The 18,886-nt window shown below is 36.0% G+C and overlaps 1 protein-coding gene across 11 annotated transcripts in view; it reads left to right on the top strand.

Annotated features, from left to right (window-relative positions):
• NCKAP5 (NCK associated protein 5) overlaps positions 1-18,886 on the top strand; it is a 384,106-nt gene that overhangs the window by 200,673 nt on the left and 164,547 nt on the right. The window contains exon 1 of one of the 11 annotated variants that reach the window (XM_026852928.1): positions 3,255-3,438. The exons of the other annotated variants lie outside the window; for them this stretch is intronic. Coding sequence (XP_026708729.1) covers positions 3,347-3,438 — 92 coding nt within the window. The 5' untranslated portion in view covers positions 3,255-3,346. Of the gene's footprint in view, positions 1-3,254; positions 3,439-18,886 lie in introns of those variants that run through there. 11 annotated transcript variants of the gene reach the window in all.

The raw sequence follows: 18,886 nt of genomic DNA, 5'->3' as shown, positions 1-18,886 counted from the left end.
AGCCTGTAAACCTACAGAGATAAATTAAAAGGGAAAATAGCATTCCTCCTCCCACCAGAATATCTAGAGATAAGTCCAAATCGTGATGGCAGCTAACATGCAAGTATCTGAGCTAGCATTCCCTGAGTAACACAGCACCAGAAATGGTGTCTTTATTAGTGTATTCCCTAAGCCTGCCTGTTCCCCAGATGAATATTCTATTGACTGCCTTGCTCTGAGCTCCTTGATGCAGTGCTGTTGGTCAGGATCTAAGCCAGCTCATTTAAAGTTTGCTTGGTTATTTGAGCTGCAGCAATGGTTTTGATGAAGAGCATGCATCTCTTGCAGAAATAACATTCAGCAAATTATGTTAGGAAGATAAGCAGCGCTTTAGAGAAGAAATAATCACACTTTCACAAATTTAAAATCTACATTTGAAAAATACATTAATTTAAAAAATGGAAGAAGTATTATCTCATGGTAGTAACAGTGTCATTGCCTTCCTGGGCCATGGAAATGGAGAAGATTTGTAAATATTGGTATTGTCTTTTGGTACAGAAGCTGATACAAGTTTAATAAACAATATGATCTCTTCCTAATAATGCAGTCTGTACTTAGCTTGAAATTTTCTGTTTCTGGCCTGAAGAAACACTTGTGTAAACATGATTCACTCTTTGTTTTTCATATCTAAATCAGTTGGCTTTAAAAAAAGATTATGATAATTATTCAGAATCTTTTAGGATTTGTTTCCTCTGTTGGCTGCTAAATGAAAATAACAATGTTTTACAGCTAAGCAAGCAGAGAAATTCTGAACAATTTACTAACTAATAGTGCTGTGAAATTATACATAGCATCAAGAAATAGAATGGGAAATATTTAAACACTGAAAGAAAGCCTTGGTAACTGCAAATCTGATCCATCTACCTGGTGAAAAGAGATATGTGTGCAAATGAAAAAGACACAAATGAACTCTACCCAAATGTCAAGTCTCTCACCGGCAGATTGCATTTAATGGAAGCCATATAAATGTTTCAAGTGGCTACTGATACTGTTCTTTCTAACCCCATACTCAGTGGCAGGACATCGGACTGAAAGTAGTTGTATGTATATGCTCATAAAAAATCTGCCTTGTGGACCTGTGAAAAGAGCCCTGTATATATGTAGTCCAGTATTGGTATTGTGTTCTTAATGAATTAGAAACAAAGAGCACAGTCTACTTGAATTAAGTGTGATTAATCAGAATCACACAGTTATGTTATGAAATGGGAATCTATGAGCAGAGACACTGATTATACCATGGAATATAATGTATGCCTTTGCTCAGACCCAGCCAAGTAACTCCCCTTTTAAAAAGGATCCAGAGAAGCCAATGCTGAGGGAACTGAGCAGGAAAGGGGAAGGTATTTTCTATGTCTTGTTTCCCTTTCCAGAATCAAGAATGGTAAATTCAGGTAACTTGTGCTTAGTGAGGAAGCAAATACTGAAATGCTTCTTGTCAAGAATTTTAAATAAAAATTTGAAAAATCATATTTGAAAACAAAGCAAAGCCAAACATTTCTGATAAAATTTTAGGTTTGATGATGGTTCTTTAAGACTTAGGGTGTTCAGAACAAGGACACAAGAGCTTCCCTAAGAGTTTTAAAAGAACAGAATTAAATTCCCCAGTGGGATGTGGGTAGAAAAGGGTCTTACAGCTATAAGAAAATAACCTCATAAACAGGCTACACTTGCCATCTGATAAATGTCTGCATATTTTTTTTTTGGCAGGGGTGGGAAAGCAGAAGGCTTCATTCTGTCATCCTTTTTTAGGAGTGGAATGAAGGGTTGAGAGGGAAGAGTCTTTATTTCATTACACTGTTCACAATGGGCCTCACTTGCATGGGTTTCTGGTATACCTGGAGCATCATCTGGAGCTATTTTAGGCAGTGTAGCTGTGGGAGTTGAGAGCCAAATAGCCCAGTATATCTCTGAGATGGGGACTTTGGTCCCCATCTTCATGTATCCTGTGGAGACAGCAGAAGAAAATACTATTAAAAAAAAGGCAAAATTGTTTGTTAGACGTACATGTAAATTTCATAGTGTTTTGCAAAGTAAATCTTTGTTTATTCAGTAAAACAATGTCATACCTGAGACTAAAAATCCTGGCCTTGGCTTGGTGATGAACATCATGAGGTGTGTAATAGGATCGAGTTATTCATCTGGCATTGAATGCTTACCTGAAAAGCATAGTGAGGTAATAGTTGATCAAGCCTATTAAGCACTGTTGAGTTAATTAAACAAAAAAAACACACTAAAATGATCAAAATTGCACATGAAAGATGAGGGAGGTGGGAGAGAAAAATGTTGGATGTCAGGAAACTGTTTTCCTATTGAATTTCCAAGCTGCATGGTCTAACCACCAGTATGCTACTGATCTATGAAACCTTTTACAAATTCATTTTCTAAAGTGGAGGGGGGTGTGGGAATCCTAAATTGCAAAGTGCCTGGTACACGTTTCCAAAGATCCCTGTCCAATGTAATGAAGTTTTCAGTCAGCATCAGTCTTCTCACAAATTGAGAAGAAAGCTCCAGTTACCTGGTACTCTTAAGTCTGTAGGCTCCCAAATCGGCTTAAGAAGAAAATCTTTGGAAAGAAAAAAAATCTGGTGTATAATTTTGGGTTTCAAAATTTGATATGTCATAGTTGATGGTATTTCAGTAAACAAGTTGCAGGGGCAGTACAGAATATTACTTGCTGTAAGCACATTCTAACTGAGTTCTGTTAAAGCTGATTTAAAAGGTTTATTGTATTGAAAACTACAACAGAGATACCTAGCTTTGTGATAAAAGGAGTACTGGCAGATCATATCTTTGTAATTTATGAACATAGTAGATTATTATAAATGTCATTAATTCACTCAGATACATTTTTGCAAAGAGAACAAAAGGATATGAAAAGGAAGTTGAGGAGCAACTGTATTACATAAAAGGTGGGGGCAGGAGTAATGCTTCTTGGTCACATGCCTGGCTTTCCTGTTTGGGGTTTAAGAAAGTCTGGCTATTAGGATATGGATTAGTGGAAGATTCATTCTTCTTCATGATGTAGGTCAGACGCTAGCAAACATGTGGTGAAGAAAAAGCTTGTTTTCCCCAGTAGCAAGTGGAAACTAGCTCTGCAGACTTAGAAACAGAGGACCAGACAGATTAGTTTTGATGTCCTGTGTGCTATGCCACAGACTTTAAATGTATGAGTAATGAAGGCTTCATGCAGAAAAGTCTCTGACTGCACAGTGTGGGGCCACGTTAGTAATTTTTTAAAGAAGCAGCTCAGTTCCTGAGTAGCCTTTTGTGAGAAGTCATTTGTCCAAGTCAGAAAAAGGAACTGGCAATGTCCCGGAACATGCACAAGAGGAGTGTCCCCGGGAGAGCCTATTCACAGGAGCCTAACTTTAATTTCATGCTAAGAGAGGCTGTTTGCAGGTACTGCATCTTTCTGGAGAAACTTTTCTTACTGATTGTGTTAAGTCTGAGAGAATTTAAGATGAATGATACAGTGAAATTCATAAAGCTGATTGTATACTAATAGTTAGAGTTCACACTTTGTGCAATCAATTTGAAGAGGTCTTAAGACCTCTTTTACAGTACTTTAAATGTTGATCTGAAGCACTGTTTCTTCTTTCAGTGTTTTATGTGAAATCTCATCAGTTTTCATGCCATGGAAAGCATATATCTCTGATTTATAGCAATGTGTCATTTATGCAAGCCATAAATTTAAGTGTCATTTACCTGTGGTTTAGATATTTCTGTTATAACAGTTTCATAGATTTATCATGGGCTAATTCCATTGCAGCAAAAACATTCAGAAGGCTTTCTTAATCTCATTTGTGAGTCATGATAATGCCATTGTTGACTTAGAAATGAATTTTCAAATTTTAGTCATCTTCTGTCTTCTCCTTCTTCTCCATTTTTAGTTTGAATTTTAAAATTCCTATTATTTAAAACCTGTCGTGACCATGGCTTCCGAGAACTGACTTCACAGCTCAGTCTCATTTGCATCTCTGACTGTGGATCTTTAGAAGTATTACATTCTTTATAGACAAATTTATAGTTGTCATTAAGCATCCATCCTATTTATAGCTTTTTAGATATTTTCACTCTTACAGTTAACATTTTCATGTTTTTGTGGGAGTGTCAGCTCTGCGCAGCAGTCCAGTCACTTTTTAACTGTTTCCGGGAATCATTTACCAGTTGCCATGTAGTTAAAGATGATGCAACAGGGACCCCATTCCTTTTGCAGCAAATAAACAAAGTACATATCACCTTTTCCTCATATTTAACATTCATCTTCTCCAGAGTTCTTATCAAAGTATATAAAGTAGACTTTTTCTCTGCAGAAATTTTCATCCCCATCTTGTTTAGTCCTCAGCTGCTCATCTTCTATCCAGGTGCCTTCAGTTATTGTCGGGACTAGTTGGCTCAACTCCGCTGATCATAAAGTTCAGCTGGGCTCCCACTACCACCACTCAGCTCCACGGTCCGCGCTCTGTCCCAAATCGAGATGGGATTTGCATGTATCACATCAGAGTCACCAGTTGTATTAAATTTTAATAAGTTGTAATAAGTTATACTACATTGTATTAAGTGGTACTAAGTTGTAGCAGCCAAAATAATTCACATGTCACAGTATTCTTCTTTCTTTCTGCAGGGCAGGGGCTATTTATTTTCTTTAAGTCTTTTTTTTTTTTCCTTACATTAATACATACTCATACAATAATACATATGTATACTCTCATTCAAGCTCTTACTTCATAATAAGCAAATCAGCAACTAGACAGTCATCAACCCTCTCTCCCATGAACAGTTCCATCCACAGGCCGGTTTCTCCTCAAAGCCTTGCTGCCTCTCCAAACCTGTGCAAAGCAGAGCTGCCCTGAGTAGAGCTCACCAGCTGATGTCAGTTTGGCTCTTAAGTATTGAATCTCCCACAGTTGTGCAGGGCTGACAGGCCAGTACTGACACACCTCTTAATCATTTACCACCAACACACTGAATCTCCCACAGCTGTGCAGAGCTGACACTCCCACAATTTTTTACATTTTGTTGCTCTTTTAAGGACCGGTAGTTAGAAATACAATCAAAGACAGACTGTAGTTGAAACAGTTTTAAAAACCCACGCTAATAAACCCAATATAGGCATCCATTTTTTTTTTTTTCTTCCCCAGTTTCTTGCTTCCACTGTCTGAAGTTGCCCATTTTAGTCATCAGAGGTGTAGAATAAAAATGGACTATTGTTTCTATGCTGTTAAATCCCTGAGGTTTTAAGCTTTGATACCAAGAAAGGCCCTTGGTGTGTGGGAACAGACAGTCCACAGGTTTGTAACTTGTATGGAAGGATTGCTACAAAATCAAAAGCTCTTGATACAGCACTGTGCAGTCTTTGTAAGAAGCAGAAAATGTGTCAGTTTGTAACATTTTTTCCCAAGTATCAGCAACTTAATTTTCCAGTGCAAATATACTGGAAGTCTTAAATTTCCAGATGAATTGAAACCACAGTCAGGATCAGATAATGAAATCATCATTATCATTTACCTTATTTGTCTTCTCTAGTGTCTTTTGGATGGGTGCCTCGTAAAAATGACAAGAGTTGGCTGAATTTCAAAAAAAAAGAGAGTAAGAATTAAAAGTGGTGTATTGTGTTTTGTCAGTTTGCTAATCAAATTAGTTGTGCGTTGTTATTTCTGTTGTAGAAGCAGTAGCTTAAACATCTTTGAAGACTTACTGTTAGTATTTTTTATTGTAGAACACTGTGTCCATCATGTATAAGTGTTCTTATTTGCAGGTGCTAAACCTTGCTAAGTCTGTTGATGTTCTAGTGTGTTTTCATAGCATATATTTCACTGGAAAATGCGTGCATACTGTAATGAAATTAATCATACCCATCTAAGTTAACTGAATAGCTTTGTCATGTGTAGAAGTAGGTTTTCCTCTTGTCAACTCTTCTTTGAGATACCTCACAAAATTACACTATCTGGTGTTATTTTAAGGAAGTTCACTATGGAAATTTTGGTAATGGGAGCAGTTCAAAGCATGACACTTGGATTCATATCTTTATTTAATTTCTAATAATTAAGCCCTGCAGGCATTTTAGTAAATAATCTGGATGAATCAAATTCTTCCTGCTGGGTGCAATTAATTTTTAGGCTGATCTAGTATTTCATAGACTGCTTCTTTGGTATAGATCAGCTTGGTTGCAATGACCCTTGAACTACGAAATTTCTTTCTGGTTAGATTAACCAGCTGAAGACACCTATCTATCTTTCAGTAGATGTATGTGTTTCCTGGAGATGGCATCAGGAGTCTGTTTTCCACATGTTTATGGGAAAACACTGTCTCTTTATCCTCCTTTCAGTTTACTGCCAGTACTCTGGGAGGACAAGATTGATGCAGAGGTCTTGGGTATTTATTTTCTTTCTTTGTCTAGTTAGAAGAGGCATCTTTCTGGGAAGATTCTAGTAATAAAAATTATTTTTAAAAACCTTGGCCATATGTAATATCTAGGGATATAAAAAATAGGTCTTTTATCTATGGTGTTATCCCTTGTAAAAATAGTTGAGGTGAGATGGCGAGAGGTTCGTCTAGACTGTAAGCTCTTTGCAGCTGGGATTTTCTTTCTTTTTGCTAGGCAGTTTTTGATACACAAATTTATAATACATTGTTCTATTTCCAGGGATTATATTCTTTGCCATCACTCCCTTTAAGTTCAACTTCTACAGTTACTTTAATACAAAAGGCAATTTTGGTCCTGTAGCAGCTCTAATGGTGCTGCTTACGTGGGTATGTTCCACCCTCTTAGTGTAATAAAGCAGTAAAATGGGAAAATTTATCTATAGGCATTTCTGTATGTCTCAGCACTGCATAAAATCCTAGCAGAGGAATTCTGTGATAAGTGCACAGCTTTTCTTTCTAACTGGTGAACTGTATTCTGGGGGATTGTTTCAGCTACAACAGTGGCTTTTTTGTCAGGTGAAGTTAATGGTTTCTGACAGGAATTAATATGTAGTCTTGTTTTCCTCAGTTTGAACTCTCATGTGTTAAGCTTTTATATGTCGGACTTACAAGAACTTTTCTATGTTTACAACTCAAAGAATTATAAATAGGATAGTTTTTCATATCACCATTTTATGGTTATTTTATGAATTTTCTGTTCTTTGGTGGTTTAAACTTTCATTTCAGTTTTCATGTGTCTTCTGAACTATAATTTAAGCCTGAGTTAAAGGTCCTCATTTGGTAAACCAAATTCTATCAGTGATGAATTCTCATGTGCTTAAAATATCATGAATACCTTTTGTTCTTGCAGTGACGTTACCTGGTATAAAATCTGGTGTTTAAGCATTCCATAACGCAGTGCTGTGCTCAGGAGATACTTCATTGACCATAAGCCTCTGTCAAAACATAATTGATGGTGTTCAGCTCCAAAAGTGAAGAGACTGTATAGGGGAAATCCAAATTTATCCAATTAGTCATACATAATCTTTTCCAGTTAATCAGGAAATCTGCTTCTGTGTCTGTAAAGGGCATAGCAAGCTGTGACATTTTTAAAGAACTATTTTAATTGAAACACAAACCAAAAGAAAATTTCACTTATTTTTTTCATAGCTGGGTATGTGACACCTGTAACTTGTAATTGATGAAGTATGTGCATGAGAAAAAAGGAAAATGTATGACAATATCTTTTTTCATATAATTCCCAATTTCCATTTGCAAGTGAAAAAAGTAAAAATATTTTATGTAACTGCCATAAAGTTTGTTGATTACATCAAATGTCTTACAAATATAGTAAAAACCAAGAAAAAGTCTTTGTTCCAACATTCTGCAGTTAAATATTCTAGTGGTGATTCTAAACCGTGAAGTTGAAGCTTAGTGCAGTATAGATGAGCAAAGTCCTATCATACTCAGATTTTGTGGAGGATTATCAACTTGTGCAAAGACAGATACATGCCTGCATCTGTTACTAAAACTACATGAGAGTAAAAGTGGAATTTGTTTCATTTATAGCTTCAATAAATTATCTCAGTGGATTCTAAAGAAACACATAGGGAAGGTATTTGTTGATAAAGAAATTGAGAACCACTGTGGCCATCTGGAGAAAAATAAACCAAGATACTTAACCAGAAAGAACAGATACTGCTATCTCACATTTCACATAGGAGCTTTCTTTTTAGCAATTTGCTCTTATGGATCTGATATGTAATTAATTTAGATTGAAAATCCCCCTACAGTGGAGTACAGACTTCTTCTGCCAAATAGCATTTAGAAACAAAAAGATGTGGAGCTACTTAACAGCAGTTAAAACCTAAAATGTGTGAATTGTGGCTGTCACCTTTCTACTGTCAAGCCGTTCTGTTAGATATTATGTGAATAGAGGTAAGTAGATATTCTATGATATATTTTTTGGCTCTCCTTCAACTTACATAATTTATAGGCATATATTAAGATGCACATAAACCAGCTTTTCATAATACTTCAGAATCCTGTCTTTGTACTGAAATATATGTCTGAATATTGATTGTAACAATCCCTGTGGCTATTGTTGAAGAGAGGAAGTTGCAAGTGAGGAAAGTAAATGTCTTCCATCTGAGGATGAATGTGGCAGCTCATGTTGGAGTAAGTTATGTTAATACACGGTTAGCATTTAATTTGCTGCCCACTGTCATCTTAGTTAGAAGTCCTTAAGGAAAAGCTTTGCCATGTATGAGAAAATCATATCTCAAATACTTCTTGTGATTTTGTGTATGAGCCTTGATACCCTTACCAAATTTCTGATATTCTTACTAAATTTTTATTCTATTGAGAAAGACGTCTCACTGATTTCAGCAGAGCTTCATACTTCTGTGGTGCAAGTTCTTCCTCATGGCTAGTTACCCTTGTAGCATGGATGCTGTTAAAATAACTTATAATTATTTTACTCAAACTTTATTGAGCATTTAAATGGTTTTCAGCAGCTTCTTGATCTCATGTTCTTTTTGATTGCCAAGATACTGATGACAAGTAAGATCTCTTCCAGTTACCTGGATTTGCTCAGTGTAGCTCCAGTCCAATGCCTGTGCCATTAAACTTGTTTCATGGGATGGCAGGCACTGGGTAGGGGAGTTACGTAGAGTGAGAAAGTCAAACCCTATTGTCTTGTTTTGCTTTTTAATGAGAAATTATATTTGCCTTTTTTGGAAAAGGCCATTTTATTCCCTTTAGAAATCTGATTGATCTGCTAGTGGTGGCTCTCGTACAACAGAAATCAAGTAAAATAAATACCAAGAGAACATGTGGTAGTCAAATGTGTTCTCACTCAGCATGTTCTTTGGTAATATTCTTTTTTTTTTTTTTTTTCTCAAAAGGTTTATTTAGCTTTTTCTTTTAAAATTCTTAGTTTTTTTTTCCAAGGACTTATAGTTCATCTCCTTTAAGTTGCATGCTGGTGATCTGCATCTGTATGCCTTTGTTTCTAATTTAAAAAAAAACAAAAACAGAGATCTTAAAAATACAGTCCTGGGAGAACTTTAATCTTAAATTCATCATTTCATATGGTTTTGTTTAGTAATAGACCACTGGAAGCATAAAACAAAATTCTGTTTCTTTATTAAGTTGTTTTTACTACTGAACATGCTTGTTACTTTATTATATGATTTTCATGTGTATTGGGCCAATGACAGTTTTCTTAAATACCCCAAAATTTCATGTACTGCCTTCTGAGGATCATAAGGTCTAGCATTTGACAAGTATATTTCTCTCTGTAAGCTTTGTCAGGGTCTCTAGAGTTTATGTCTTTTGCTGTCATAGATATACCTTGCTCTCAACATATAGTGTCTTTCTGGTTTATGAAATGGCATTAGTACCTCTCCAGCCAGCTGTGTTTAAGCACCAAAGAAACCTAACTGAGGCAATGTCTGTCTTCTCTGTTCCACACCTCTCCCCAAGCTACACATGCATGTGTTTGTCACTCTTCCATAGAGAGTAAGAGACAAGGGAGTTGTATGAAAATTATTTCTGAAAATATGGCTACAATAGTTATGTTAAGTCTTTATCCTAGTTGTTAATTATTTTTTCTTCTGGAGAGGGAAGCCTGTACCTAGTTTTCCATTTCTACAGCTCTAGGTACCTCTAAAAGTGACAGGGAATGAAGAAAGCTGCAAAATTTCAACAGAGAAATCTGTTTGGGAGGGGAAACTGGTCACTAAGACAAACGTTACCTTCAGGATCAGTCAGTGTTTTGCTTAGTCTCCGAGGCACTTTACGTTAACAGCTTTCATGCTATAATTGGCATTAGTAATGTGAATTGGCATTAATAATGTGACAGAATTGAAATGCCTCATTTTGCTGCATGCTCTCTAAACTTTTAGTGGGTGTCCCATAACATTAACTGCGGGAGACTCGTAATCGCTCCATACTGATTCTGGGTTAGTTTAAAGGAGTTGCAGTCCTAATACAAGGACACTGCTAGAGTCTTGTACCTATTTCTCTTCCATTAGTATTTCACAAATAGGAAAGGACAGAAATGAAATGTGTTTCCTAGCTTATCAGAGCTATGAGGGGAGTTGCTATTAATTACTAGAACAGAGCGATAATATTAAAATCCTTGCCTGGCTGCTCCTGTATGCACAGGATCATATTAAAGGGAGTAAGAAAGCATTTGCTGTCTTTAAGGAACACAGGCACGAATTAGTTCAACTTTATCTGGACTTCGTCTGTCTGTTGTATAGTTGGAATATAATATGAAAAAATGAAGGACTTTCAAGTAAAATAAAAACATACCTGCAGAGGAAATAAAAAGTCAAAATTAGGTGCTCAGGTTCCCATTATAATACAGAGAGAAAGGTGCTTCTGAAGGGTGATTCATAAAGCCTTCATGCTGAGTGAGAAACTGGCTAGAGCTGAGGAAAAACTTACATCCCCTCATAGAGGGTCATGCATGTAAACCAATGCTACAGGTGAACAGCTCAGAATTTGTCTTTAAACTGGCTGGAAGAAGAAATGGTGGTGGAGGGGGTCTTCTCTTCTGACCGCTTAATGAAGGCAGCACTTGAGCCAAAATTGGAAGACGTATTATCTACACTCTGCTTAGACTGAGAGAGTCTGGCTACTTTATCCTGTCTTTCCGGAGGGTATCCCCTAACTGGCATGTGGTTGGACTCCTCATGGAAATTCTCTCCTCTTCCCCTAAAGCTGGGTTCCTTCTGGAATTAGTTCATTTTACATGGATCAATATAACTATGTAGTCACTGGATAAAAATTGCCCACGTGTCCTAGGTGAGTGTTCCAACCATTAATTTAGAGACCCTTCATGTCATTCTTCACTCTGGCCATAGTCTGCTGAACATGTGTTCTAAGTCCAGAGCTGTAACCTAAAAGGAGTATCACCTTTCTCTCCCCACAAAATATGGTTATTGTGTTTATGTTTTAAGAAGTTTTAGTCCTTAGCATGTGATAGCTGTACTCCCAGTGCACGTACCACAGCCGCTGCTCTTCAACAACTGTAGCACAGCTCTCCTCCCTTCTGATTCCTCAAGACTCAACTCTGTTTCAGATGCACAAGCTCGCTTTTGGATCCAGCTCACCATGATCTTAGTGCTGAAGTCCTAAACTGTCCTTGGCATGGCTGGGCTTTCTCCTTTATGAAGTGAATTTTGCCAAAAGAAACAAAATTTGCTACAGTGCTTAATGTTTCAACCTTCTTTATGTTGTGCACAAACCGCATTGTGTCTTGAATGCTAATAACGGGGAATATAATTTGTTAAGTATATATTATTGAGTTAGTTTATGCATTCCCTTTTAGCCATGTACTAAGGAGGCTAAACTCATAATACATTTAAACTAAGCAAAAGAACCTGAAACTTTATTTTGAAACCTACCCTTTAGGCAGCTTAGACACTGAAAAATTATCATTCAGCGAGGGAGAGTTTAAATAGAAAAGAAAGCAGATAAGATTTACCAGGCAAATGATGGTCATGGCCTGATGCCACATGGTCGTGACAGAATGCACAATTAACCTTTTTGTTTTATTATGCCTGCTTCAGATACCTGCAAGGTTATAATATTACCCTGGGAAAATGAATTTGAGTGACCTACAGCTAAGTAATGACATGAATAGTAACAAGAGATGATAGGTGCAGTGAAGAGATAAGTGTTCTTGCTTAACCACTGAACCTTATTAACTATATATGTTACAGTTTATTTAGTTCAATTCTCGGTTAACATCTATTTATTTTCTAACAATTTGTTACTGTGGGGTAATGTTAGTGCTTCACAAAAACATTACTTGGGCACACTTAGTCATGGAACAAAATTAAATCTACTGTGTTCCTACTTTACAGTATGTTGCTTTCGAAAAGTAATAAAAAATTTTCATGTGAAGCAGCAATGCAGATGTGTGTTGAACTTATGGTCTGTTCTTGTTTGCCATAACTCCCCCTGTCATTGGGGAAGATGCACTGTTTGAATTTATACATATAAGCAGTGGAAAAATTGTTGTAACTATTTTGCCTCTCTAAAATACTTTTTTCAGTCTTGTAAGTTGAAAGATATAAACTCATATTGCTTTTCGTTTAAATAGAAGTCACTGATATTGCAAGGTATTTGCCTTGGTAATAAAGTTACATCATCCAAAACATCAACCTAAATCTGATTGCATTCCACTGAACTCAAGTCAGACCCTTCACAGTTTCTTCACCTGTTACCACCATCATTTCCGTTCAGGGCAGCTACTCTTGCAGAAACTAAATGACCTCCCTGACACTTTTCAGGGAATGGCAAAAAAAGAACTTTTATAATGGCTCCCAGCCAATGAATCCATTAATAAAATGTGAAAATTGAGGATAGAAAAGTGAGCTGAGAGATTCCAGAAAAAAAACTGGCCAAAATAAGATCTAGGAACTGGTTATACAGCATTCGGATGTTGATGATTTGGAGAAGCTAATGACCAGCTGGTAAGAGTGATCTATGATTGTTTCATCTTAATGCTATGTGAATTTTAGTCTGAGAGTAAAGTAACTACTTTTTTTTTTTTTAATTAAATTTCATTGTAATTGGGGAAATGAATATTTGAATAACTTTTTGAAAGTGTCTGTTGCGACTAATATAGGAAAGCATAATACATGGACAGTGTTATTGGTGACACCTCTGAGAGAGGGGACCCACGAGAAAAAGGGTTGGGTTTACTTACAGTATATTTTAAATAAGGATTTTAAACAGGGTTTTCAAATACTGATGATTTCTTTTTCAATTGTTTACTTGGACTGAAAAGAGCTATGTACTGCCCCACTGCTGAACCCCAGGATTTAGCTTTGGCTGGCTTCACAGAAGTGCTTTTGTACAATGGGCTCCTGTTCATGCCTGAGGTCTTGTTACATTTGTTGTCATCAAACCAGCAGAATTAATATGCTAACGATTTTGATGTTACAAAAATATCCCAGGTAGTGAGAAAAGAACCATATTTCGCCTCTTCAGATGCCAAGATTAAAAGACAAATTTATTTCATTGCTCAAAAATTTCCCCTAAACACAGTGATGTGTCAAAAATGCTGTTTATTCTGCAGTAGTTTTGTCTTATTACAAGAATTACTCAGAGAAAGAGAGAAAGAGTGTTTAAGATGGGGAGAAAAGGAAAAATGTAACAGGCATGCATGAAGGATTTTTTTCTGAACAACATTTGATTGTACTCTTGCTTAGGGCAGAATAGAAAGACACTGCTCTTTAATGTATTGCAGATAGGCTGTATACTGAAATCATTACATTGCTGTTGAGGTTGAGGTCAAACAGTCTTTTTCTTCTTTATTGCAATACTCTGCTTCTGATAGGAATCCAAAGAACTCAAAGTCCATTTTGTTTAAGGAAAACAGTTGGGATAGCATCCATGCAACATAATGTGCTATCCTAAATGAAAAGTAGGAGGCAGTAAGGGAAACAAAAATTTCCAGTAGTGTCATTCTCTTGTCTGGAAGAGCAGATCTTCCTTACACAACTGGAGAATAATTTTATTCATTATTATTTACTGATCTGAATTGACTGTAATAACCGATTAATCTAGAGTGAATGGATGGCTGTTGTGATGGATAATTGTAAATGTTGGCTTACCAGTCCCATTTGAAACCAACTGGCTGAGCCATCTTAATGAGGTTTTCCTGGAGTGTGTACACATTTCAAATAATTAAAATTAAATTGAATCTGAGTTCCTTGTAATTACAACTGAATTTATTTGATTATGTTCCCCACAAGGAGGGTAGATACAAAAGGTTTCAGTAATTTTAAAGCTTCTTGCTGTTTGTAGATGTTATGTCTCTGTTAATTGTCAGTTTTGAAGAGTTAATGACATTGGAAATATTTCTGGAGTGCTTATGTCATCTTCTATCATAGTTTTCATCAATATCCACTTAATTCCAGCTCCTGTTTATACTTTTCTAAGGATGGTTGTCTGCAGTGGGCTTGGGGAATGTTGGATAACACCTTGTGACCACAGGCTGGGGATGGACCAAAAGTGGGGCAGTTTTTCCCTCTTGCATTCAAGCTATTAAAGCGTTTGTAGTAAACTTTTTCTTAACATTCAATAAATATTTCTTTACAAAAGCAAAAGCTGAACATAGAAAAAAGATAGCAGCCTCCCAGAGCATTTATGTATTGGTGATCATTTCTGCAGTGCTCCTTATTGGTAATATCTAAGTGTTTCTGTTCATAATGGAATGTATAGAACTAAACAAGTCAGCAATAAAAGGTTCTAATTTAAAAAGAAAAAGTTGTAAATTGCTGTTAAACTAGTGTGAATTGTTGGTTAAATTGGTGTGAATGTGTAAACTTTGAAAATTTGTACTCTAGTGTTTGTTGTACTGGACTTATAATAATGCATTGCTCAACAAAGTGATAATCAAAGGAAATCTTAGAATAAAGCAGAATAGTCTGTCAGAGCATCTCCAGGAGAATGTGTTATTAAAGTTTATGAATAGATTTTTATTAAGTGTTCCTAAGTAAAGTATGAATATATTATCTAGTTCAGAAGTCAGAAAAATACGGCATTAAGATCCCCAAGCTTGCTTTTTATAGTGTTGGATATACTCAGTCAGTAACTCTTAGATAAAAAGAAAGTACTGTCATAAATTATTGTAAAAGTAATGCTAATTCTCTGAGATACCATTTTCTTAACTGTAGGAATAAAAGCAGTACAAATACTTAAGGAAAACTGTCCAGCAGAATTTAAAAAACTGTATTTATGGGAATTCTTTCTTCTTTGCCATTTTTTCCCTTAATTAAACATTAAGTTCATCTGAAAAGTCAGGGTGGCTCGGGATTTGAGTAAATTAAATCTGCCTATCATGTCTGTAGCAGTATCAGCACTAGACATAGTAATCTAGCACAGGGACTGAGTTTTTATAGAAATTTAAAAATAAGGGAGCAAGAGGGAAGCCTGGAACTAGATAGATGATGTGCACCTGTAATGGTGTACGTAATTCAGTCAAAGTAACAATGAAACTCTAAAGTAGCAAAGGTAGAGTTAAAAGATTTTTTTTCCCCAAAAAATAAACCCCCCAGCATTTCCTAACACTGCTCAAATGCCACAAAACTTGAACCATGCAGTATCTTGCATCACCTCTGTGTCTTGCACTGGTATGGAGTTAGGCAGATTTTTAACATTACAGATGCTGTACATTGGTGAATTTTCTCTTTATTTCCAGTAGTCACTGTGTGTGAATCTAGCTATTCAGTTGTCCAAATGTAGCTTTGAGTTTTTGCTCACTGAAGAAACTTGAGGACCTGATCTGAACTTTAGTAAGACTTGTATTCAAGATGACCTGAATTAGGCAATTATTTTAAAAACATAAATGAGTGGTTCCTCTGTCTGTCATTCCTGTTGCATCATGAAGTTCAAAGACCTAAATACACTCACCAAAAAAACTCAAGCAAAATCTTAAATATATTTAGTGTTATTAAATCCACTTCTAATATGCATGTCTTTTTATTTAAAATACAGCATTTTTAATGACTGTAGTTTCCTGTTAGTATTTATACATACAATATATGACAGAATCGTTACCTACGGCCACAGGAAGACTTGCCTTCTTACAGTGTTGAGCCCAGATACCTCCTAAAAAAAGAAAAGCAACCGAAATGGGCACCACTAGGTTAAAGCAAAATCTTGTTTGTTTGTATTACTAGATCATATAAAAAGTCTGTATACAAGTGGTATTGAAAATTGTATTAAAAGACTTTGGCTCAGAAGATAATTTCATCATTCTTTGGAGGATGGCACAGTTTCAGCAGTAGCTGAAAGAAACATTAGCTTTTGGTGGTACAATATTTTGAGAAGTCCATGTGAGAGTGATTTGGTGTATTTTTTGTTTATTTTTTTAATAGACAGCTTGTATTCCCTGGTCATTGTGTTTCTCGTCATGATTCACAACACTGTCCAAATGTCAGATTTATCTTGCAGAAGTGAAGCGCTACTGACCTTGTGTTTATAGTTCATAAAACTTTAGCCATCATTCATTTATATATGTGGCATTTTGTCTTAATTTTAAGCATTTGTGTGGGCAAAATTACATAAATTTTCTATGAGGTGACCATTTATTAGTATTATACACTTTGGAGTTTTAATAACGCAGGAGTGTTATAATTCAGTATAATCTGTGCAGTCTTCATGGCTTGAAAACCTCAAGCAAAATTTTGCATCCCAAGTAAACATGAGTGTAAAAATAGACATTAAAAATAATTAGCAGTTGAAACTGGATGCTCTTTAGCAAAGTTTAAGTTCAGTTTCCATAACTTAATTTTTTTTTCAAAATTGGCCTTTCACATTTACAGTACTGTAACATTTATATATTGCTACAGATTCATATGGCATGGATAATATTTTTTTTAAAAACAGGTTTTACATATGGATTCCCAGTGTTTATATATGTTTGGATTCTGAGGGTAACCTGTTTGTTTCCACTGGCAAAGTAAATATTTTTTTTAATTGTTTAAAAATGAAACTTCTTTTCCCGTATATTTAAAAAGAAAGTGTTTTTAACTCAGCACAATATTATGTCATAAAATGTTTATTACCCCAGATCTATACTGAATATAAGTTTTCAAAGCCCAGTTCAAAAGGAGATGATACTTTTTTTCCCCAAATCAATACAGTTGGTGGTTCTATAATAACTTATAAGGATACTGCAGATGATACTTTCCTCTTAAGCATTACTAGAAAAAAGACTCACATTCACTGATTTATTTTAGGTGAGCTGTTTCGGTTTTCCTTCCACCTTCTGAAGTTTCCACAAAATCCTATTTTAAGTGTGATTAATCTAAGTAAGTTTGCATCACTTCTCTAAACTGTCTGTTTCTGTTGAGGAACTAAGTACTTGTCATTCTGCTGGAATTTATATGAAAATCCTCTCTGAGCAGCCTGCTAGTATCAAAGCAGATTTGAAGTCAGGATTTCTCCTTGTTCTTCTTTAAGTACCTGTTGGAGAGGGATGTGTAAACTGTGGTTCTGACTCTTTGAACAGAAGAGCCTTTCACATTGTCTACTTGTATGTGGTAATCCTGTAAAATTTTAACTGAATTCAAGTTTTTTTTTCCCTACCAGGTGCCTTCTACACCATCTATCACCTTATATCGTCACAAGTTTGAGGTTTTCCTTTTTTTTTTTTTAAAGCTCTGAAACAGGCTGTTTCATACCTCCCTGGGTAGAGTGAGGTGTCTTATTCTCTGCTGACCTCAATCTACGAGCCTGCCTTATGGTTTTGACCTACTCTAAATAACTCTGCCTTTGAAAAATCTCTGTTTGGTGATAAGCCTGAACTCATGATGCCAACAGCTACTGTCTTAATCCAGTTGTGTGTTGTAGGGATGACACCATCTGTATCTAGTGCATGTAAAGCCCAGTCAAACCAGTGATGACTGGATCTGGCATTGCTGGGAAGTGCAGAGGGAAGGTGCTCACACCACTGACATTACCCATCCAGTGCTGATGCCTGGACTGTGGTTTGCAGTCCTCCAGCAGTAATGTAGAGACATGAACAAGTTTTAAGTGCTCTGAATTTGTATCAGTATTAGACACCATGAGTAGCTCAATGTAAGGAATGATACTATCTGTCTGACTTAAACACCCTTACTGGGTATTTGGTAGACATTACCAGCCTGTCCTGGTTTTATATTGCTGTCCTTCATGGAATCTGAGTGGTTTCTCAACTGAAAACAGTATCACAGGAGTGATATTCTGGCATACATGTTAAATATGGAGTATGAGAAATATAATAGGTCTGTGAATTTTCTAGCAATTCAGTCTGTTGGTGCAGCTCGTATCCATCCGTAGCTTTTCCTCCCTCTGTGTAATGACTGCCTGGTTGCTCTGACTCAGGTAAATCTCAGTCACCTTGGTAAATAGTCAGTCATGCATGCATCCAGCTTTACTGTGATTGTCACACTTGCAAATTTAATTGAAAAAAAATTTCTCCAAACTTCAGAAGAAATGTGCTTTTTTTCATGAATCAGCTTCCCTGCAATTCTTAATGTATGTTTCTCTCATACTGTGATTGTATCTGTAGCTGTACTAAGACAATACAAATAATTGGCTCCTACTTATTGTTTCTGTTCTGCATGCGCTGTTCATCTGCTAGGGAAAACCACAGAAAAAATGAATGCTTAAACAAAAAATCTTACAATTCACCTTTGCATTACTCTTTAAATATTGGAATTACAGAGGAAAGATTAAACCAAACCATAGAGTTCATACTGTGTCTACATGAAGGACTACGATGTAAAAGAATGCCTTTACATTATTAAATAAAATAGAAGGCAAAGTATATTTGGTGTGTTTTGGTAATAAAGGACTAAACTGGGCTGATGGGTTTTGTTCTTGACTAAATTATTAACCCAGACAGATATTTCTGTCACTGAAATCTGAA

The sequence above is a fragment of the Athene cunicularia genome, assembly GCF_003259725.1.
Source record: "Athene cunicularia isolate RWA chromosome 7 unlocalized genomic scaffold, athCun1 chr7_part1, whole genome shotgun sequence".
Lineage (NCBI taxonomy): Eukaryota > Metazoa > Chordata > Aves > Strigiformes > Strigidae > Athene > Athene cunicularia.
Note: the sequence above shows the minus strand (reverse complement) of the source record. Positions and strands in the feature narration are given on the sequence as shown.